General features: G+C 39.3%; 1 protein-coding gene across 1 annotated transcript; it reads left to right on the forward strand.

Annotated features, from left to right (window-relative positions):
- The first annotated feature begins 21,155 nt into the window (after positions 1-21,155).
- On the forward strand, positions 21,156-23,658 carry LOC139102701 (uncharacterized). The gene has a single exon (XM_070656808.1). It carries the CDS (start codon positions 21,701-21,703, stop codon positions 22,670-22,672), a length of 972 nt encoding a protein of 323 aa, XP_070512909.1. The 5' UTR covers positions 21,156-21,700; the 3' UTR covers positions 22,673-23,658.
- Positions 23,659-24,364: the final 706 nt, after the last annotated feature.

A 24,364-nucleotide genomic window follows, 5' to 3' on the forward strand; every position in this document is an offset into this window, starting at 1 on the left:
AATAATTTATAATATTATTATTGCTACTATTGTTACTTTGTTGGTTATCGCAATTAATTAGTGATTTGTGAATTTTATATCCTGCATCAGAGAAGCAGCTTATAATAGAGGAGATAAATATAAGTGTAGCGGTCGACGCATTTTGTGAACGCAGCATAATGCGTCGTCTGATACAATAAGATAACCTTATTATAAGATAACCTGTTAACCGTGACATTGTGATCTGTCAATGAGAATTTTGCTTTGACACCGCTAAGGGGCTTGGAGGCAAATTCAATACTCAAGAGTAAGAATTAACAGCCAACTGGTCATATATTGGATTAGTTGACAGATCAATTTGCCAACGATCTGAGCTCTAGGACAAAAATATCGAAAGCCTATTTTAATGCTGCGGTTTGCTCTATAAACAGAAGCACCCTAAGCAAAAAGAATTATAATCTATAAACGAGTACCCTCGCAAGAAGATCCAAAGAGAAAGAAAGAAGAAGAAAGCGATAACGCCTGCCTTCTTACCATCCTCACCGGAGAACGGAAAGGAGAACAAGCCGAGGATTCCGCAAATTGAAGACTTCCAAGGAAGAGTAAGAATACTGCCAAAGAGGAACAAACTGAACAAAGGGATCAGTCTACTCCCCTGGAATCTAATTCTTCTGAAGTTTTCACCAGAGAAGACAAGGCCACCGAGGTTGGCGTTAAGAGAGAAAGACGCCAGGAAAAGGAGGACCACCAGCCCTTACTGGCACTTAGAGACTGAAGAAGAACTCCTAATCAAACTACAACCACGGAAAAAGGAGATAGCAGTCCAAGCAATACAACCAACACAAGAGGCCGGAAATCAGGCAGGATTTCTCTCTCAGGAAAAGACAACACAAACGGACGAGAGGGAAAGCTATCTGCTCCAGTACCCAGGCGACGACAAGTGGGGGCCGATCCGGGTGACTCTAAACTGCCCCGCACATTACCTTTAGGGAACGCCGGTTAGGCAAATAAGCCTTTGGCATTTTTAAAAAAGCGCCCAAATTAGGGCGCCGCCTAAATAATCGCAAAGACAAATCTTTATATTTAATTGTAAGAAATTAATAAATAAAATTAATGTTAAAAAACTTGTGGAGGTCCGCTGATTTTACCATATAAAGTATTTGGTTTGAGAGTCAAGATCTTGATTATTAGCAATTAGACTTAATTTACTTGAAATTGAGGAAAGGCGTGATTTCACCAAGCTTCAGTCAGACTTACAAGGAGAGGTGCCAACGCAGTTTTTTAATGAGCTTTGGCATGGTAGTAGAGAGGAAAAATATAAGATTACGCGTCGACGATTAGGTGTAGATACGCAATAGTTTTTGAAAAATCAAAGTTTAAAGTTTTCCGAGCGCGTTATGTACAGATGTTACGACGAGTTTTCAAGACTCACAGTTCAAGATTGTGCGTTCGCGTCCCGTAATGTTACTTTTGAAATTTTTTTATTATTTAAATAATTGTATTTTTTTAACTTTAGATGATTAATTTTTATGTATTAAATAATTTAATATTTACATTGTTAATTAAAAAAATAAAAAAATTTTTTAATTAATAAATTTTCCTTAATTAATTTTTGTTTCTAAAAATTATTAAATAAAATTTAACCGAAGATTACATCTTGCTACGACTTTAAACTTAAAATGATTCGGTTAAATTTTATTTAATAATTTTTAAAAACAAAAATTAATTAAGGGAAAATTTATTAATTAAAACATTTTTTTTATTTTTTTTTAATTAACAATGTAAATATTAAATTATTTAATACATAAAAAATTAATCATCTAAAGTTAAAAAAAAATACAATTATTTAAATAAAAAAAAAAAATTTCAAAAAAGTAACATTACGGGACGCAAACGCACAATCTTTGAACTGTGAGTCTGAGGCGCTCACCGTACGACCAACCGAACACTATTGAAAGATTCGTCGTAACATCTGTACATAACGCGCTCGGAAAACTTTAAACTTTGATTTCTCAAAAACTATTGCGTATTTACACCTAATCGTCGACGCGTAATCTTATATTTTCCCTCTCCACTACCATGCCAAAGCTCATTAAAAAACTGCGTTGGCACTTGGGAACCTCTCCTTGTTAAAATCATAGATTCTAGGAGATTTACTGAAAAGATAGTGATATTCGACAGAGACCGAAAGGTCCATTCCAATGGGATAGTGATCATTTCCCCATAAATTGTTCAGGACTTTTCATCGGATTGCCGGAGCTAGTGTAAGGTTAGAAAAGCTTAAATCAATAACTGATTTATAATTAGCATATACAGCGAAGTAAGTAGGCTGTTCGTTATTTAGAATTGACGAGTCCGTTTCAAGTATGGCATTGAGAAACTTAATTCCCTCTGCACAGTTCTTTACGCCCCTCCAAGAAACGTGATGGATGTTTAAATCTCCTCCTATTATATAATTTTTGTCAAATGGCTCAATAAACGATATTCATTCGTTCGTAATAATACGAATGTGAGGAGGTCTGTAACAAGAAGATATTCTAAGAGTTTTGTTATTTATAAAAATATTAATAACGCAAGCTTCCAATTTATTGTGACATCTGTCACTTAGTGACATGTATTGGTATTAAATACTTTTTTAATAAGAATGGCAGTTCCGTCATCTTTGCTAGAAGACTTATCATAACGTGTTATGTCAAAATTACGGATCATGAAACGTTCTTGAGGTTTTAACCAAGTTTTTGTTAACAATATAATGTCGTAGTTGGAAATAGTAATCAAGTTCAGATAATTTGTTCCTAATTTTTCAGCAATTTCATTGAAAAACTTTAACCATTGTAAGATTGTGAATTGAGAAAGATTATATAATATATAGCTAAAAAATTATTTCACGTATAAGTATCAATATATCGGGCCATTTTTCCAATTATCTCAGATTTACTTCTACATTTATTAATAAACTGAATGATCCCAGTCCAAAGAACTAACAATAAGTCTCCCAAACTGAGATCGTCTGTGACTAACTCTGTTTTAAGTTTGGAAAGATTACTGGATGTATCAGTTGTTTGCAGTCTAGGAGCTTCAAATGTAATTTGAGCATATGACGTTCTTGCAGATAATCACTGATTACTTGACCGGTGAGTTGGAAATGGGTAGAGAAAACTTCTTGACTTTGCAGATTCCTTACTGGTAACGGGAGAAAAATTCCCTTCCGAGAGGTTGACTAGTTAACTGGGGCAGGCACTCTCTACGGTTTTTTTCGCTGCAGTAAATTCATACCTTCTGTTGCCATTTATTTATTGCTCTCCTTTTCGTTGTTTCTGGGTAATCAAATCCAAACTTTTATGCGGATCTTTGCAGTTAATGCATTTAGTTGGTAACTGACATAAAAACGTTGAGTCTTCTCAAACTTCATGGCTGATCTGTCCACAATTAAAACATATTGCTGATGACTTACAGAACTTTTGAGAGAGACCATATTTGCCACAGTTAAAACATTGACGTAATCTTGGGATGAAAACGTTAACTCGATTAACCGTATTCCAAAGCTTAATCGAGGGAGGAATCCTTCAAGTACGTAGTATTATTTTAATAGATTTAGAATTGATAAGTTCACTTTTACCGTCAATATAAGGTCTTTTTTTAAGCTTTTCTGCTCTAACTGGGTGAAGATGAGGATTTCTCTCCTTTATTTTATTTATGATTTTCGCTTGTAACATATCTAAAGGGATGCCACGAACAACGCATGACCTATAAATCATCCAGCTTGGAAAGTATAAGTTATAAGTTGGAATTTTTTTAATGTATTCATTTTTAATTGCTTTGTTAGCATCTAGATATGTTTTGAACAATAATCTCAATGAGAATCCAGAAATTTTCAACACTTTTTCAAATTTTATTCCGCATTTATAAAGTAGTCTTCCTAATTCAACAGGAGATAGAGGTTTATTAAACGGATCACGGCCAATAATGAATATAGCAATGAACGAGCCTTCATCTTTTTTGTTATACTTTTGGGGAATCTTATTCAGGTCTGTGTGTATTGTGGACTCATTTGAAGATAATTTGGAATTGGTTGCCAAAGAGAAATTTTCGGAAAACAGGATTAGATTTACCTTTTTGTTTTTTTAGAGTCTGAATTGAAATTAGTTGCAGTTTCCGATGAGAATAATGGTATTTTTCTTTTGTTACTTTTCTGAGAGGGAGAATTCTTCGTATTCAGGTTATGTAACTGATCTTCGTGAATTACGGGAGTATTGTTTGGGACAAAATCGGTTTCTTTGTCGTCAGAGGTAGTATCCATGTGTTGGTTCTTCATCGTAGTTAGATTAAAGTTAATATGTGACTTTTGAGGCGTAAAAATAAACGATTTTTCGTCCGTCACAAGACCACTCTTTTGTGACGTAGAATTAATCTTAAAAAAGTTGTATATTTATCACTTCACTAAAAAATGTTCTCCTGCTTCTTACGCTCGACGTTAGAACATCCGAAAGGAGTAAAGCAACCCCTCTTTTTAGTTTTAGCCTCTTTAAATTGCTATAATAAAAGAGAATACGTCCACTCAGTCGTCTCTTTTTTCAAGATCCAAATCAAACAAAGTCGATAAATAAATTAACACCATCTAGCGATGTGACAATGAATTGAATAAGAGGCACGATAATGCTTCACTGCATTTATACTTAGCGCAATGCGCTATCGTTCCTTTTGACGGTAACGGACTATTGAAACAATAGAAATTACAGTTACATAAAATAATGTCATTGTAAAATCAGTTTTCTTAAATCTTTTTAATAGTGTCTTGTAAGACACACATGTTCGATGTCAAATTGTTAAGTTTGTACACTCGGTCTCAAAAGTGAAACATAAAACAGTAACGAACTATTAAAATGACAGAAATCACAGTTACATAAAACAATGACATTGTAAAATAAATTTCCTTAAATTTTTTTACAGTGTTTTCTAAGGCAAGAAAGACTTATGTCAATTTATTTAAATCAATAATTAATTAAATATAAAATTATGAGAAACCAAAGAGAACGGAAGAAAACGATATAAAATGATAGAGAACAAGAAAGATCATGAGAAAGCAAAAGAGAACGATAAAAAGTGAGAGAGAACAAGAAAAATCATTAGAAAGTAGAAGGGAATGAAAAAGAACGATAGAAAGTGAGTGAGACAAGGAAAACCGAAAGAAAGCAAAGAGAACAAAAAAAACGATAGTAAGTAAATTTTAAAAGATTACATAATAGTTATAAATAGACCCGACGCGGAGCAGCACCTCGTGGCTGATCGCTTCGGATCGATATCGATTTGACGTTTGATTATCGCCTCCGATTCTCGAAGGCGATGCAGCCCCGCGTGTCCCTTACTCTCTCACAGTACAGAGTTCACCTCGTGTGCATCAAGTGTGCAGTGTGCTTTTTTCTCAAGAATCTTTCTCATCGTTTGACTCATCTACTTTGTCTCATCAAGATTGACATCACCGTGTGCAACTCAGGAAGACTCATCGAGTAGAATCATCGAGTAACGTGGCCCGTATTAATTAATCTAATTGTACACGGTAGTGAAGAATTAGTGAAGAAGGTAACAAACAATCAGATCATTACTCATCAGTCGTGTAAACACTCAGTGCAGTGAAACTCATAAGGACACTCATCTCGCATACGAACACGTGCGTAATCATTCGCTCAAAATCCAACACTCGCATAATAGAGAGCGATAGGTCTCGCTTCGCGTACACTTGACGTGAAACGCTTCTTGATTATAAATTTCTCACGTTTTTTTATTATAAATTTCGGTCGCTTTCTTTATAAAAGTAAAGAGTAAAGGCAAGAAGGCCTGATTTTAGGCCCATTTTTTAAACCTCAAATTTTAAACTTCTTTTCATGCCATACCTAATAATTTTAAATAATGGAATATTTATCACAGTAAAATTTTAAAATGAGCATCGGCACTGTTTCGGAGATGTGAAGGGGTAAATATTATATATTCGGAACCATGCCTATGCTCGTCTTACAATTATATTGAGGTTGATGTTGTATCTATATGTACTAATAAGAATAAGAGAAATTTGTGAAAAATTAATGGCAAAAAAACTTTTTTTTTGGTCTTCGAAATTTAAACACTTTTTGCATGTCAAATAGTGTTATATAATAGAATATTAAGCTCGGTAAAATTTTAAGATGAGCATAGGCTCGGATCCAAAGATATAAATAAATAAAAGTGAAGGTTTCTTATAATTCATAACTTTTACCCTTTCATATCTCCGGAATTGTACCTATGTTTATTTTAAAATTTTGCTGGAATTAATATCCTATTATATAGTACTTTTTGACATAAAAAAAAGCCTGAAATTTGAGGTCCAAAAAAAATGTATTACTTTTGCCGTTACTCTTTATACATTTAACTCACGACACGTTATTCATAATTAGCCAGTTAACGGCGATGAGTGCGAAATAATCATAAATATATTTTCAATTTAAAATTGTTATAAATGTGTTTTCAGAATAGACGCAACTTTAGCAGTGTAACTTTAACGTTTATAACTATTATAACTGATGCTTTAAATGTGAGTTCAGAATATGAGCTATTATTTTTTTCTAAAATTTATAGTATTATAATTTGATTACAAATTATAGTACTATATACAGGGTGTCCCAAAGTCATGTAGACAGACTTTGGAACTAGGTAGATCTCGTTATTTTAAGACGAAAAGTCCTTTATCATTTTTTATTCTGAGTAATATTAAACGAGATAAAAATTATTAAAAATTAGGTTTTTTGGGCGGATCTTACTGCTTCTCACACCGCGCGGAGACGCTCTATCCGTCGGTAGTCCCCAATCCTTGCTTTCTTGATCATCGATAATTTTCTTTGTATTGTTACGCGTTGTCGCCTTTCTTTGATTCCTGGTTTAGACCAGTTTATCTAGGCGGGCCGATCGTAACCGCCTGTCTTGCCCCGCGCGCCTTCATTTTTCTTATCGATGATCGAGAACGCAAGGATTGGGTCTACCGATGGATAGAGCGTCTCCGCGCGGTGTGGGGGGCAGTAAGTTCCGCTCAAAAAATATAATTTTCAATAATTATTATCTAGCTTAATATTACTCGGAATAAAAAATGGTAAAGAACTTTTCTTCTTAAAATAACGAGATCTACCTAGTTCCAAAGTTTGTCTACATGACTTTGGGACAATAGCCCATGTGTAAAATCCTATACAGATAGGTAGGTCTTAGGAGATAAATAAAAAGTTCTTTAACGTTTTGAAAAATTTTCAATACTTATTGAAAAAAATTAATTTGTCTAGCGCAAGAGGACAAGGAAGCTATAGGTGAGTGAGCGCGATAGGCGACGGCGCCAATCGCCTGTCGCGCTCACTTGCCCGCAGCTTCCTTGTCACTCTTGCGCTAGACAAATTAATTTTTTTCTCAATAACAATTGAGAATTTTACAAAATGTTAAATAACTTTTTTATTTATCTCCCTAAGACCTACCTATCTGTATAGGATTTTACACATGGGCTGAGACACCCTGTATATTACCTCATTAATTTATTAATTAAACATAATTATTATTTTAAAAATCACATTTTTTAATCTTCTTTTTTTATAATTATTTAATTATGCAGCTCGTACCATAAAATATCACTTAAACAACTAAAACGATATTGTTTAACTTCTTACTTGAAGACGATCGTATTGGATAGAGAAGCAAGTTATTTGTAATGGAATTTCAGTAGTAGTACACAACATGCAGCATAATTTCATTATCAAAAATAAATTTGATTGATTGTTATAAATTGTATATATTATTGCAACTACCATAATCATTCCGTGCAGAACGGAAAAATAGCGAAATACTGTATTTCGTATTTTTTCATATTTTGTGGCGGTTGGTGGTAACGGCCAACAACAAGCGAACAATAAATCTGCCTTCAAAAATGCGATAAGTTTCTCTATCGTCAATGTATACGCCATAACAATTACTTGGCAACTTTACTATTTTGTTACACTGCGTGATTTAAACTAACTATATGAAAAGAGAGTACCTCGCTCGTGTTAAAGCCAAAAGTAGGTATTTAATTTATCACTCATGTGTATTAATTGCCAGTATAAAATTTCTTTGATGATATAATATAAGCAACCCCTCTAATACACATTTTCTACCTTGTAGTTTTAACTCGTGCCAAAGCTACGCATAAGCTTACGAATTATTTATCTAGCAAATAATGTACTGATGTCGAACCATAATAAGTACAATTATTCTCTCCCTACCTGAATACGTATAATCCTGACTATTATGGATATATTGTACCTAGAATAGCTCAAACAGTTGTGAAGAAACATGTTGTGATAATAGCTTTGTCATTATATACAGTCAGTGTACGTAAAGTCACTATCGTATCAATTTCTCTTTTTATCTGGATAATGTTGTACATACAGTAGACAGAGAAAAATTTCCTGAAAATTATGTAAAATTTTTAGAAATATGTATATTTTCATTTTTTACACTTGTGAATAAGTAAAAAAAAACATGTTAATTATCCGTATTTTAAAAAAAAGATATAGAGAGCTAATTGTTAACGCTTTTCTGTAATGCTGATTGGTTCTTTCGTTAAACTTACTTTTGTAAAAATTTTAATTGTAAAATAAATTAAACTACGCATCAAAAGGCTAATAAACTTTAATGAAATGGCACAATATATTGGTAATACGTAACGCGTAAAAATTAGACTTAATCTGTATCGCTAAAAAAAGATTTCTTATGTATGCAGAAAACCGCGTAAAATCTAAGATAGTGGTAAAGTACACATCGCGGCACAATCTTGTTGTCGACCAATTTGAAACAAAAACATGCAGACAGTGTAACTGAATACTGACCGCTATAAAAAGAAACGAGTACATTGTGCGTTCCATATTTAACCTTAAGCAAAACAAAACGAAAAACATTCTAAAAATAAATACTCTTTGTGCCACGAGAGTATATGTAAGTCACAATATGTAAGTCACAATATTAAAAAGTTATGCATTAAAAGTTTAAAACGACATGGTTATTGTAATGTTTTGAGAACAATTTCAGAATACAAAACTCAATTAATATTATGTTAAATTGCATATAGTTAATTATATAATGTAAAGTAGCGGTTTTTATAGTTCCATTGTAGTTTCCCGCGGCTGTTACAGAACCCCGGCGGCGTACTTGACGAACCGTCGGTGACTGAGAACTTGAAGATTCGAAATCTCAAAAAGGCCGATTTTGGTAGCTTGGTTTTGTATTTTATCGTGTACTTTTTTCTTTCATTGTATCGAGTCATGCTGTTGTAACTCGAGCTCTTATTAACGAGGATTTGGGTTGTAATCGGCAAGTCTCCGCACGCGCGAGGTAAATTGTCAAATTGCGAAAAAGCGCCGTTCAAGAATGTTCTACCTGGGTGAACAACCGCGAAAAGCTTCAAATTTTCAATCAAACGTTCAAAAAACAATTCGGCTGATTACTCAATTTGCACTTACAAGCTTGAAACTTTTATTTGGAGCTTTTTTTAAATAACTGTACCGTTTTAAAGATATTCATCCAAAAATGTTAAAATAAATTTTCTTCAAAAGGGTGTTTTACCCTCTTAACGGCCGTATGAGCCCGTATAAAAATATACGTGTTATTTTAACCTACACTATAACATATTCAAAGCTGAACAAAATCGAAAAAGGCCACTTAGGTAGGTTTACTTGTCAGTGGTATGTTTTAAAGTTTGTGTGGCGAGTCTTCCTTCTGTCCCGCCACTAGTCGGGCGACCACTAAGCCCGTGTACGAATATCGCGCCAAACCGAAGGTGCCCGAGCACGGTCGACTACCACCAAAGACCGAGGGATACCCCTATCTTCAACCGACAAGTATAAAAGCTGCGGCTGCGAAAAGACCGACACCTCTCGTCGCAGTCACTCAACCGCACACGAGAGACGACTCCTAGACCCGAACCGATACTAGTCTCGGGGGCTTCTCGGACTATCCGCAGTGCGACGACTCGGGGAACTCCCGGTCGTAATCTCGGGGGTTACTCGAAGCAACTGGCCGCCGACTCGGGGGACTTCCTGGTCAGCTTCCTCGTGGCATTCTTGACAGTCTCGGGTTCTTTGGATTCACCTCGTCCGCGTTTTCGGGAGTTTCCCGGAACACTACCCGCCAAATCTGCAACCACCGAACTCCTAACCGTATACAACGTGCCCGCGTCACGACGTCGTTCCCGATCGCCGCGTCAACCGCCCGCTTGCTTGCGACCGCGCTATACGCTCCCTTTGTTGCGACCACCGTTACCCGCTCATTGTACTTGCGACCGACGCCAACCGCTCGCTTGCTTACGACTGCCACTACCCGCTTAACCTACTTGCGACCGTCGCTAACCACTCGTTATACTGGCGATCACCGCGACTTGCCGCGATCAACGAATCACGTCCTACGACGGATTATAAACGCCGACGACGCGTCTCCGCGTACGCGGTCACCACCAACGATCTGTCCCGTTGCATGGACACGGAATCAAGATATTGTAAATAGTGTAAAAGTATTATAATAAACTATACATTTTTGTGATTTAATCGTATGAACCAGTGCACGGCTTCTTTTGCTCCTTGACTCGGACGATAGTCTTCCGGGCTAAGCAAAAGTTAGCGTGTTACATTGTGACGAGAAAGTAAACATTTACCACTTTTTGAACTTATTAAAGAAATATTAATATTGAGAAGAAATAAAGTATATTTCCTGACAACATTATTTAAGACGTACTCATTTGATAATAATGTAAATACATACCATATTGGAACGGATAAACTGCAAAAAAAATTACAAATGTTTTTAAATTATACGAAACTCGCACATTATAAACCATTTTCTATGTAAATTGCGTCAACATATAACCGTTTTTATGTCAGTCTACGGCAAATACTTCTATGATAAAAATATTTTGTCAATAACTCAAATTACAAAAAATTGTAAGACTTATTTAATATTTTACTTATATTTTACTTTTATTGATATTATGCGTTATGTTTTTTACAATATAATAATAGATTTATATGTATAAAATTAGCTGTTTTTATAGATATATTAAGAATTAATACTTATTCTTTTAAATCATTAAATGAAAAAATTGATGGTCTTTTTTTACTTTATTTAATAAAAATGATTTGAAAGAAATTAAATTTAAAAAATGTCCAACTAAGAAAATATTACAATTTCTTCAAGATTATTATTTTTTATTTTCACAGGTAATGTATTTTTATTTACAAAATTATATATTTTAAATCTATTCAGACCTTTTTTTGTTACGTCTCCGACTTCACAGTTTCTTTTTTCGACGCGCAATTTAAACAAATACTCGAAAAAGGAACAAAATAGTAAAATCTCGAAATTTAATACCTTCTAGAAAAGTAGAAGTGCAAGGGGTTGAAAAATAAATATAGGCATCAAAAAATACAGATGCCGAAAAATAAAATAAAAATGACCGGCAGGTGGTAACAATCGAAATAATTCAATATCGAACACTATTTGAAAAGAAGAGAATAAAATAAAAGAACTAATAAAATCCTTTGACTCATGATCACAACGTGTACATTCAATATCTTATGAAAATTAAGAAGCAGAAGTAGAGTGATCGCGAGGGTTAAGAATCACAAATAATAAAAACATAAATTAAGAAACCTTACACATGGGCCCCAACTGGAAGGATCACAGATAATATTTTTTGTTTTAAACATCTTGAACAATTAACCTTTCGAGGACGAAGCCACAAATAAATGTTAATAACGAACGCCAATAGATGATGGGATATTTTCCATACATCAATAGATTGATATAGATTTTAAAAATCTTGAAAGGGTGGAGGAAATAAAGTAACAAATAAAAATCTAAGTTACTGAAAACGCGGGAAACTTAGCGTTACCTGCCCCATTCGTAAAATTATATAAGCCGAAACTTTGCCAGATCAAGCGCTTTGTTTTGCCTTGGCACTACATTATACCAGTCTCGATTATCAAAACTATGCGAGCGCAAGTTATTAGAAACAAGAAAGGAAAAAAGTAAACTGGTTTCATCAAACACAGAAGGCAACCGAAGATCAAACAATAGTAAGTCAGTCGCAATTTTTAATAACCATATTTTACCTTATCAAATTAACCTTATCACGACCCGATAATAATTCTAAATATCAAATAGTGAACCCCCGGATTGTGCGCGGAGTAGCACAAAGAGGTAGAAAAAATAGAGGCACAAGGCGAAAACGTGAAATTCTCCATACTCTGTTACTTGACAGAATAATATCGCAAGCAACCAATGAAGATCGGGAACAGTAACTTGCATTTATAGAATCAACTCCCGCGGAAAATTCATCCTATTTGGAGAAATCGGCCATTTCGGAAGTGTCGGAGGTTAATAACCGTGATACGCAGCTGGAGACAGACTTACAAGATCCTGAAACGGCCCTTGAAACTGAAGAAATCGGCCCCTCATACACACTGCCCCTATCGGAATCCCCTGAAAAAGTGGAAAACCGCGCGCCCACTCTGAATTACCTCGCGAGTTCTCCCTCGATCCCTCCACAATTACTTGCGGAATATTCTCCGTTTAACGGAGACTGTCAGGGAGAACCCCGCTGGTTAGTATACCTTCAAGCATGTATATTCTAGGCTCTAGACTACTTGAACAATCTAAAAGTGGTTAAGCGGGCCCTTCCCCCTTCCACACCATTATTAATAATTGAGGAAACGGCTCTTTTTCCATTTATGGCCACAATGGCATTCGAAAATATTGACTACAAATATTCTACATGTTCATTATACGGGTAATTAGACTAAAAACGTAAATTTAATTTAAGGTTTATAATATACCCATTCACTCTCACACATCCAATAATGTATTTGCTAAAACACACACAAACACACTCACTTACATTCTCGTTCCAAAGTAGTTTTACTAGTGTAATTTTAAAATAGATAATTATTACTTATATTGTATTTTTCTCATTTTAAGCTATTCACATTTAATTCAAATTAATAATTATTTTTTGATTGTTTTTTTTTTCTAAAAAAAAAGAAAAATGTTTAAATTTCTTTTTAATTTTGTTATTGTTAGTTTCAGTTTCAGAATAAATCTTATTATGTTATATTAAATTTGAACATTGTTTATTAAATCTTGACTTCGTTGTACATTAGTAATAGATCACGCTTGGTTCAGTCCCGGTAAATAGAATAAATTTCCTTCACCAAAAATAAACCACAATTTCGCGCGCTTTTCCTGGGGAACCCATTCCTATTCTTATAAAAACTTTCCCATCAGCGCGCCTAAATAGGCCACGCTTCTTACGCGTGTCTGAATATTCGAAAGTTACGTCTCCCATACCCCATTCTAAAACCTATACCTACTCTAAAGCTCTATCCTTGGTTGTTTATAAGCTTGTTTTTTTCTTATATTTCAAAATACCTGGGGTCGGACGTAACATTTTTAATATAGATTCTTGTTACAGAGTTTATCAAATAAACACCAACCAAATCAATAGAACAACACTTGCAAACAGCAGGAGAGATAGAAACATGAACTTTGAACATCATTAGCATACCTTCAAATATAGAAGTAGAAAATGCAATTCCTTCTACCAATAGTGATGTAATTACAATTTTACCTACTACTTCTGAAAAAAACAAATTTGTAATACAACAAACATCTTGTTCGGTAAAATTTTTATTTTAATGTAAATAATATTAAGTATATTAAGACTTTTTGGTCACTTTGCGTATGTATGCCTGTTTATAAAAATATAACATATTATTAATTGGTTATTTCTTGCTTTTAATGTCATTCAATACATACATATAGGCAAAAAAATCTAGGAATCTTAATTTACTTATACATTAAAAACTCACTTATATTAAAATTTTTACTTTAGCGCTTTAAAACAGTTGTAGCAAAACCCCTCTGGTCCCACTACTAAAGTGAATGCCTACCTACTGTCGGGCGAACATCGGCCCGGACGAAGATACCCGAACTCGGCCGACCACAATCTGAGTCCGTGGCGGTAAGGGTACCCCCACTTCCTACTGCTGGGTATAAAAGCCGCGGCTGCGGCTGAATCAAGACCTGTCCCGGTCGGTTCTTGTGGCGAGCACTTGTCCGCTCATGGAGACGACCTCCTGAACCGATCCGATTCTTAGTCTTGGAGAACACCCGGACATCTTACAGTGACGCGACTCGGGGGCTGCCTGGTCGCACTCTCGGGGGCGACTCGGAGCACTGATCTGTCGACTCGGGGATTCCCGGTCGACTTCCTTGAATCCTACTCATGGTCTCGGGGATTATCCGAACCTTTCCTAGGCGCGGCGACTCGAAAGTTTCCCGGCCGCGGACTCAGGGGTTACCCGGAGTACCGACCGACGGCGGTGCTCATCCGAACGCACTTCAGTGAACCCTGCGATCTTTGCAATAATTTTAACCGCGATAACGTACGCTCCGTTGCGACCCTTGCGACCGATCCGACTGGCGATAGCGCATCTCACCGACGCCTCCGACGGGCACACCGACGCCGGCCCGCACACTTTTCTTGACCTTTGCTACCGATCCGATAGGCGACAGCGCCAATCTCACCACTGCCTCCGACCGGCACACCGACACCGGCTCGTACACCCTTCTGCGACATTTGCGTCCGGTTCAATCAACAACAGCGCATTTTTACCGACGCTTCCGACTGGCAACCCGAAAACCGTTCGATCAGTACGCTTGCGGCCCCTGACAATTTACCATCGATATCGACAACCCATTTTAAACTACCGTCTACCGACGGCTGCCTGTATACGAGCAATCCCGACCGACACGTTTGTGACCAATATTAACAATACGCTCGTGACGGTGTCGACCGTGACCACTCGACTTATATCCACCTTAAAGAGCCTCGGCGCACATGTAAATAACTTGTAAATATCACACCGTGGCCTCACCATGGGTATATTGTAAAACAATTTAATAAATCTTACATAAGTAGTTAGCAGAAATCAGTGTCACGGTTTACACTTTGAACCTTGATTCTGCCGAGCACAATTCCGGGCCGCGCAAAAGTCTAAGCTTTACACAGTTCGTCAAACTCTTTTGAATTATCCTTAAAGTTCTGAAATTTTAAAAGCTGCAAACAGAATATTTACAGAAAGTGATAAGCGAAATCTTATAAGAATAATGGTTTCTGAATTAGTATAAAAGTAAATGTTAAAAACACGGTCCTCATTTCCGATTTCGATGATTTTGGTATCAATCGACGCGGTTTTGCCTAATTTTGATGAAACTATTTTTTTTTGTCGGTTTTGTTTGTGGTTCGAAACATTCCGCGTCTTAATTGGCTTTTTTAAGAATAAAAATTCTATCACTTTACTATTTGCTACGCTATTGGAGGTTGCGCAGAAGTTTTTTACGCATATAAAAACATGTGTAGCATGTGTGTATTAAACTGGTGTTTAATTTCGCGATAGCCTTGATGGCGGAGATAAGAGTGAGGTGAATTAAAACTGGGCAAAAGCACTCACGCACTTGTTCACTCAATTTATTACTAAATTGAAACACTTTACCCTTGGGTTTTTGACACAATGTTACTGCCAACGTAACACAAAGCTACGGTAAACTTGCGTAAGTAAAAGGTATCACTAAAGTCAGTCAACGATGCGACGGTTGACGCTAATCAAAGAGAACTGACGCTTAGTGTCCCGAAGGCGATACTGCAATTATTTGCTGCTAGGTTGGCTTCTTTGTTTTGTTATCACCGAGTTTTGTTACAGGAGGCCCCATCTTTTGGAAGGATTAATTTTGACGAGTTAACCGATGCAATTCGATATAGCGTGAGCAAAGGTTTAAGAAGAATCCAGCCTGCAGCGTTAATAAACAGAAATCCGAAGCTCAACCGAAATCGTACTGCGACGAACTTAAAAATAATATTATTTCGGTTTAATGTTTTAAAGAATTATGAACAACTGGATAGGAAGAAAATTTGTAATGCCTTGCGGAAAAATAAAATGTATTTGTTTTAATATTTTATTTTGTGTAGTAATTTGTAACGTACGCAATTACAACAGTGCAATAATGCTGTCTCTTTTCGATTTTGTGCGTCTTACCTATTTGCACGAAGAATTAATTAATTTTCTAATTAAATATAAAGTAATATTACAGGCAATTAACTGCAAAAAGTGTGATAATGTCCTATATATAAATAAAGAGACGCTAATGTTTAGATGCATCAAGCGTTACACAGTGCTAAATGAACACAGAAAACGTGTCTCTAAACAGTGTGATTTTCGCAAAAGTGGAAAAGCTGGCACGTGGTATAACAAAAGTAATTTAGACATGGGTACAGTACATAGAATAGTAGCATGTTTCTTAATGCCACGTCTAGATGACAAATTTGAAAAAACTCATATGTCAAAGTCCACAGTTATTGACTGGTTTAATTTTTACCGAGAGGTATGTCATTTTTATTTCTTTTTAATTGTCTATTAAAAATGTATAACATAACTAATAATTTAACTTAAATTACTGGTTTATGTGTTCCGGACAGAAAAATATAACAAGAAGTTTGGTGACCTAGGACAAATAGTTACGATTGATGAGACAAAAACTAGCCACAGGAAATATAATTGTGGATGACTAATCACTGGAAAATAGATCTTTGGAAGCTTCTAATACAATAGCAATTGTTCGAGATACCGCGAGCGATTTTGGGAGGTGCGGGAACAAATAATGCCGGTTGCTGGATACAAAAGAATAATTTAAACACTTTATTATTTAAACCGAGTTTGCAGCCGCTGGGCGCGCGAAACAAGCTAATCAGTCTTGAACCGTAATAGACACTGCAGGCCGCAATTTTTAAAAGCTAAAGATTCATATTTAAAAAATCTACAGCAAGATTAGACTTCGTAACAATTTGCTAAAACGGTTAACTATGGCAAGCTAACGCTCGAGGCTGCTATGCGGAACACTGCGGAACTCGCGATGCTTCAGAGCTGCGATGGCTATGCTAATGCGTCGGAGACTGACTTGTTCGGCCGCGCGGTCAGTTTGGAAAAGTGCATAGTCTTTGTTTCATTAAACAAAGGCGTAGATCCTTCGAGAAGACGGTGTAATATTCGTGTTACCCTTCGCGGTATAGCTCGTCGGGATCCGGAATACGAGTGAAATGACCGAGACTTGAGTGAACGCAAAAATAAAAGTAATTTATTTTTTCATAAAAAATAACAGAAATTCAATAATAATATTTACAAAAAAAAGAAAATATAACTTCTAATAGATATAAAGACTCAAAAGATTAGTTTACACAAAGAGAAAAGAAACTACGCTGTGGGTAGTATGGCCGACCAGGCCAAAAAAGTAATTTCCTATCGTGGAGTACAAAAACGGGCCTTACAGGCCGGCCGCACGTTCGGAGTTCTGCGGTCGTGGGTCGATAATATAGTTTCAGTAATGGCCGTTCAGGCCGCGCCGCACGGACGGAGTTTTGCGGTCGCGAGTTATCGGCGCAGTGTACAAGCTTGGCCGTCCACGCCGTGTCGAATGGGCAGAGTTTCGCGGTCGCGAGTTATCGGCGTAGTGTACAAGCTTGGCCGTCCAGGCCGTGTCGAACGGACAGAGTTTTACGGTCACGGATTATCGGCGCGGTGTACAAGCTTGTCAAAGGGTCCGGAGCCGGGCGGACCTGATCGGAGGGAGGTTCGGGAGCGCCCGAGTCCTGGAGGCAGAGTTGTCAGAGACCGGAGGCGCCCAACCTAAGGAAGGCTCGGGAGCGCCCGAGTCCTGGAGACAGAGTTGTCAGAGGCCGGGAGCGCCTGGTCGAAGGAGGGCTCGGGAGCACCCGAGTCCTGGAGACAGCGGTGTCGGAGGCCGGGAGAGCCCAGCTGAAGGAAGGCTCGGGAGCGCCCGAGTTCTGGAGGCAGTGATGTCGGAGGCCGGGAGAGCCCAGCCGCAGGAAGGCTCGGGAGCGCCCAAGTCCTGGTAGGACGGTTGCTGGAATGCTCTCCAGCGAGGAAAAGGTGCTTTTCTCGCGCTCGGACTGGCTTATATACCCGTTGGCTCGAGAGAGGAGGAAACCCTTTCCCGAGCCGATGGTAGCGGTGCGCGGCGTGGGCGGTTGATCGGCCCGTGTTACCGGCTGCGGGCGGTTGGTCGGTCCACGCTACACGATGTTGGTAATCCGGGAAGGGGGAGGGGAAACCGCGCTTGTTTAAACGGAGATCGCGGCACGGTTGCTGAACCCCGAATGAAGTATTTGTGGCCTAATGCCACAACGGTTTTTCCCGAAGAAACCGTCTCGTTGCCAAGCGCGATTAGGCACGTGTGAAGGATCATATGCTAAGCATACTGCGAGTCATATGCTTTCGGTAGAAAAAATCCGTTGCTTGGCCAAGACGACGAATAATGCTAAAAGGTTTACAAAGCTTTGCCAAAATTTCATCGGAATTCTGAACAGCAATAAACTATATATCGTTTCAGTCTAAGATTGAACAAATAAAACATTTATAGCATATATAAAGGAGTGGATACTGCCACGAACAACAATTATCTCTGATTGTTGGAAATCTTACAATTGATTAACCAACAAAGATTTCCAACATCTAAAAGTAAACAACTCATACAATTTTGTCGATTCTGACATTGGTGAGTACAATTATATTATTTTTTATATTGTTAAAAGATTCCATAACAGTTAATGATGCTACCGCCGCGGGACAGCACCTCGTGGCCGAACGTCCCGGATCGATATGGATTCGTCGTTTGATTATCACTTCCGATTCTCGAAGACGTTGCCGGCTCGACGCTTTCTCATTGTCATTTCAGCTGTATAATTAATCGCCTCGTGTGCATCAAAGTGCAGGGTGCTTATTCGCAGGAATCTTTACTCATTGTTTTACTCATCGCTTTGTCTCATTGTGCATACTAATCCAGATCATTTTCACCGTGTGCATCACGCTAAGAATCATCTGGATAAATTTATCCGGCAGCATGAGGCGTGTTGAACCTCGTGCTGATTTACTCGATAGACTTTGCAGCGTTTTGGCATTGTAATTAATATTGTAGATTGCCAAGGTGTTCGAAGGAAAGGTATTAAGTTATAAATGTTGGTAGGATATATTTACAGGTAAGGTATTACAAATTATCTTTAGGTTTGTCTCGTGCGCCTCGTGGATGAGGCGCGTTCAAAATGCCGCTGCTTATTGCAGACGGCGTTCCCTGTAGCTAATATGAGGTGCCGTCAACGTCACCCGGATCGACCCCCAGCGCTCGTCTTCGGGTAATATCCAAGGTTCTTCTTGGCCTTCCTCCGTCTGCGTTTCCGCGTTAGAGAAACCAGAAAGCTGTGGCTCCGTTTGTGTTACCACCGTGTTGGTGAACTTCCTCAGTTCTCTCTCTATATGTGAAAGGTCTATAAAGTGTAAGGACCCACTTTCGGAAGGAGATCCCTTGATCGAGAGGTCTTACTTTGATCGGTGGCTGGATCGATTGTAGTCGGAGGATAACCGGCTTCTCCGCTGCTGTAGGTCTCTTCACTGGTGGTCCTGAGATTGTTCTGGCCGGTATCTCTGCTGCAGGCTTCTTCTCGGCAGATCCTTTTTCAGCAGGCTTCTCTTCTCGGCAGGCTTTCCGAACTGTGAGTTCAGTGGCGACAAGAGCTCTGGTGGTAGCGGCCACATCGACGGGTTGGTTGTACTGTCCGGAGAGCTGCTGCTTACTATGGCCGGCGTGATGGGTGCCTTCCTCTTGCGGCTGCGACGATTTCTCTTTTTAAAAGCCTGTATTTCTTCCGGAGAAGATGAGCAAGTCTTCATAAAAAGTAATACGATTTTACGAATCTTCAAAATGCCTTGAGAGCTACCTGTAGATGCGTCACCTTGGGTGGATTGATCGTATGAACCCCCTGTGGAGCGTGTCCTTATATCCAGGGGTCAAACTTATTTTGAATGTGGGTGACACTCACGCCCTTGTGGCCACCTAGTGGTGGCGGCGCGAAGCGCTGGGGCGCCGTGTGCTGGGTTGCCATTTTCTGGCGTTCACGTGTAGGCGGCGAGCGCGAGCGGTTGCCACAAATATAATTGTGCGTGCAATTCAGACTCATTGCGGATTCTAAAAAATAATCAAAAGGAAGATCTCAAACTACAGTGAAATTTTCTCGAAAACTTATCTTCGAACTCAGTAAAGATTTAATCTCGCGGCCACGTGCGTATCACGATGTCTCTGATGACTTGCTCAAAACCAAAGGATTAACACTCGCCTTTTCGTCATTTTTTTGTAACTGGCCACGACCGCGTTGTCATTTCAGCGGTAGCATAACTCATATTCATTTTACTCATTCTGTTCTAACTCCTTGTCTTACTCATTTTTAATACACATATTCTTTTGCATGCTGTTGTATGGTAATTTACAAGGTGTGTCAGACCATATTGATAAAATATTAGAAGTAGGTGGATCTCGTGGATACATGTCAAAAAGTTACCTGCCATTTTGCATTATTTCCACTAATAACCGAGAAAGAAATTTATGAAAATTAATGGAATAGAGCAAATAAGTGCGCGCGTTTAAAAGCGGTCTTAGTATAGAAGAATAAGCCCTACCCATTTGACTGACGGATTGGTCGACACGTGAGTGAGACGAGGCGACAGCTCAACCGAAGCGATGCGCCAACGCGTGAAAAAGAATAAGCGGCGACGCTCAAACGATACGAGGCGACAACACGCGTGCGAAGCGATGTGCTAACGCGTGAAAAAAAATAAGCGGCAACGCTCGAACAATACGAGGCAACAACACGCGTACGAGGTGATACGACAACGCGTGAGAAAGAGTGAACGGCGACGCGTGAGTAAATTTCTATTTAATTTTTACGACACCAAAACGCTATCGTTTCCACGCCACCTTATAAGGTAGATAGCTGTTAAAAGATTTCAATTTAGTAATTAATCATGTCACCGCCGCGGGGGCAGCACCTCGTGGCCGATCGCCGGCGACGGATCGATATCGATCCATCGTTCGATAATCGCCTCCGATTCTCGAAGGCGTTGCCGGCTCGAGGCTTATCAGTGTTCATCTAGCCGTGCCAAGCATCACCTCGTGTGCAACAACGTGCAGTGTGCTTCTTTCACAATTCTTACTCATCGTGCTACTCATCGCATTGTCTCCAGTACAACTCATCCAGATCATTTTCGCCGTGTGCAACACGCCAAGAATCTTCTGGAAGACATCACCCTGCAGCACGAGGCGTGTTGAACCTCGTGCTCAGTAGCTCATCACATCTCGCAGCGTGTGAACTCACGATTAATATAATTGTGACTCATTGTTTAAACTCAGTGCGAGTTCTCAAGAACAGTGTTGGTGTGGCGTCATCCTTAGTCCAACAGCGCAACAGAGATGTGGCGTCATCCTTAGTCCAACAGCGCAACGAACAACCCAAGTAGATGTGGCGCCATCCGTAACCCAACAACACAGCGGACTACCCTCTATATATTAAATATTCCGTGATCCAAGGAACAGACCTGCAAATCAAAAATTAATATTCATTGTCTGGTCAGAAGTCGAACAGTTAACATATTCTGATTAATTTGTACTTGTTAAAACTTGTTAAATATATATTTTATATCATAAACGAATATTGTCATCAACATCCGAACCAAGATCCCTACAAAATTGGTGACCCCGACGTGATCCTGTCGGAGGTTAGAAAAGCTGCATGAAAGTGCCATTCTACAATTATCTACGGGGAACGAAGAAACAGGATCAAACAAAGGAGCTGTCAACAACAGAAACGGAGATGTCACTTCAACATACGCCGCCCTCAGCCGGATCTGATACTACGACGACGCGAACAAACCAGCAAGAAAACCCAGTGATGATAATCCAGGAGCCGGACCCCCAGGACGGAACCACAACCTCCGTGGGAGCGGTGCACGTCGCCAAGATTCCCCCGTTCTGGAAGGACAACCCGATTCTATGGTTTCTGCAACTCGAAGCAGCATTTGCCATCAACAGAATCCAGAGCGACGATTCGAAATACAGGTTCGTGATAGTATACCTAGACCAGACAATCCTTCCGATCGTAGCCGATATCTTGCTCAACCCCCCCGAAACCGGGAAATATAATAAACTAAAAGAGCGATTAATCTCTGCCCTCGGCGAATCGACCGCGACCAGAATTCGATGGTTGCTCGGAAGTCATGAAATCGGTGACGAAAAACCATCGGTGTTTCTTCAACGACTCCGTAACCTGGCAGGAGCACAAGCCTCGGATGGAATACTGCGCGCGATATTTTTGGAACAATTGCCAGAAAACGTGCGAACGATCCTCGCGATAAGTGAAATGCAAGACTTGGATAAACTCGCGGCCCAAGCGGATAAAATCGTTGAAATTGCCAAACCTCGGTCAACGACAATTAATGCTATAACACAGCAGCAGCAAACGAGCAACGGACTCGACAACATGACAGATTTGAAGACGGAAATCAATTTCCTAACCAGGGAATTGAGACGCGGTCGCCGCCCTCGAAGTACCAGTCGAAGCCGGGTTAGCTTCAAAGGAAGATTTCAGAACAAGCCCAGAAGAACGCAGAAAAGGGATTTCTGCTACTACCATAGCAAATTTGGAGAAAAGGCCATCAAATGCGCAGCACCTTGTTTCTGGAAGGAAAACGCACCGGAAAACTAAGATCGCCGTCTCGATTACAGGCGATCGAAGATGGTGTACCGAGAACTCAACGCCTGACAATAACAGATAAGAACGATGGGATTACTTACCTTATCGACACCGGAGCTGACGTATCGGTTCTTCCCAAGAGGTTGGTTCGCGGAACCCTGCATCCAACGAATTTCAAACTCTTCGCAGCAAACAATACGGCTATCAAAACCTACGGTAGCCAGATACGCATTTTGAACCTCGGACTCAGACGACAATACAGATGGAATTTCATCATAGCGGATGTGCGACATCCGATCATAGGCGCAGACCTCCTGGGACACCACGGATTGTTACCGGACCTGAAACGGCGAAAACTGATCGATGAAAAGACGCTCCTCAGCACCAACACTCCGATCAAAACAACAACTGCAACAACAATCGCAACTGTAGACAAAGGGTGTAAGTACGAAAGTCTCCTAAGAAAATACATTGATATTACTCGTCCCACAGCCATCAACCAGCCAACCCACGAAGTATTTCATCATATTGAGACTCATGGACCACCAGTAGCCGAAAGGGCACGCAGACTAGCTCCAGATAGGCTCGCAGCAGCTAAACGAGAATTTGAAGGAATGATGGAACAAGGGATTTGCCGACCATCGTCATCCCAATGGGCCAGCCCTCTCCATATGGTTAAGAAACCAAACGGCAGCTGGAGGGCCTGCGGAGACTACCGCAGACTCAATAACTCCACCGTGCCAGATAAGTACCCACTGCCTCATATACATGACTTCACAAACCACTTGGCGGGATGCAAAATTTTCAGCAAAATAGACTTAGTAAAAGCCTTTTACCAAATTCCAGTAGCCAAAGAAGATGTCTGTAAAACGGCTGTTATAACTCCATTCGGATTATTCGAATTTACTAGGATGCCATTCGGGCTGAGCAACGCAGCCCAGTCATTCCAAAGATTTATTGATACTATTCTCAGAGGACTGCCGTTCTGCCACGCATACGTGGATGACAAAGCAATTTATTGCGACACGACGAATCAAATCCGAGTATACATACCAGCTACACTCAGGAAAAAGGTAATACATACCACACATAACCTCTCTCATTCCAGCGCAAGAGCCACTAAGAAAATGATATCTCGACAATTCGTGTAGCCCAACATGCAGAAGGAAATAAGCTACTGGGTAAAAACATGCCTACCATGCCAAAGAGCGAAAATCGGCAGACACAACACCCGCACTCCAGAGCATATACCAGTTCCAGACGACCGATTCCACCATGTGCACATCGACATCATAGGACCTCTACCTTCAAGCAACGGCTACCGCTACTGCCTCACCATGATCGATCGAACATCTCGCTGGCCTGAAGCAATTCCCATTATGGATACAACGTCAAACACTGTGGCAACAGCATTCTTCAACACATGGATTTCGCGTTTCGGAGCACCGGCAATCATAACAACAGACAGAGGATCTCAATTCGAAGCAGTATTCTTTCAATCACTCGTCCAAATGACAGGCAGCCACCACATACGAACAACAGCTTACCACCCCGAAGGCAACGGCATGATCGAACGCTGGCATCGAGCACTCAAGACAGCAATAAAATGCCACCAGACACAAAACTGGACTGAAGTCCTTCCAATGATTCTTCTAGGACTCCGAGCCTGCTACAAAGACGACATCAAAGCCTCTGCAGCCGAAC

The sequence above is a fragment of the Cardiocondyla obscurior genome, linkage group LG05, assembly GCF_019399895.1.
Source record: "Cardiocondyla obscurior isolate alpha-2009 linkage group LG05, Cobs3.1, whole genome shotgun sequence".
NCBI classification, from domain to species: Eukaryota; Metazoa; Arthropoda; class Insecta; order Hymenoptera; family Formicidae; genus Cardiocondyla; species Cardiocondyla obscurior.

Bases quoted from the DNA above. Each gene is read 5' to 3' on its own strand.
- LOC139102701 (XM_070656808.1), top strand. From the start codon at position 21,701: ATGAAAGTGCCATTCTACAATTATCTACGGGGAACGAAGAAACAGGAT.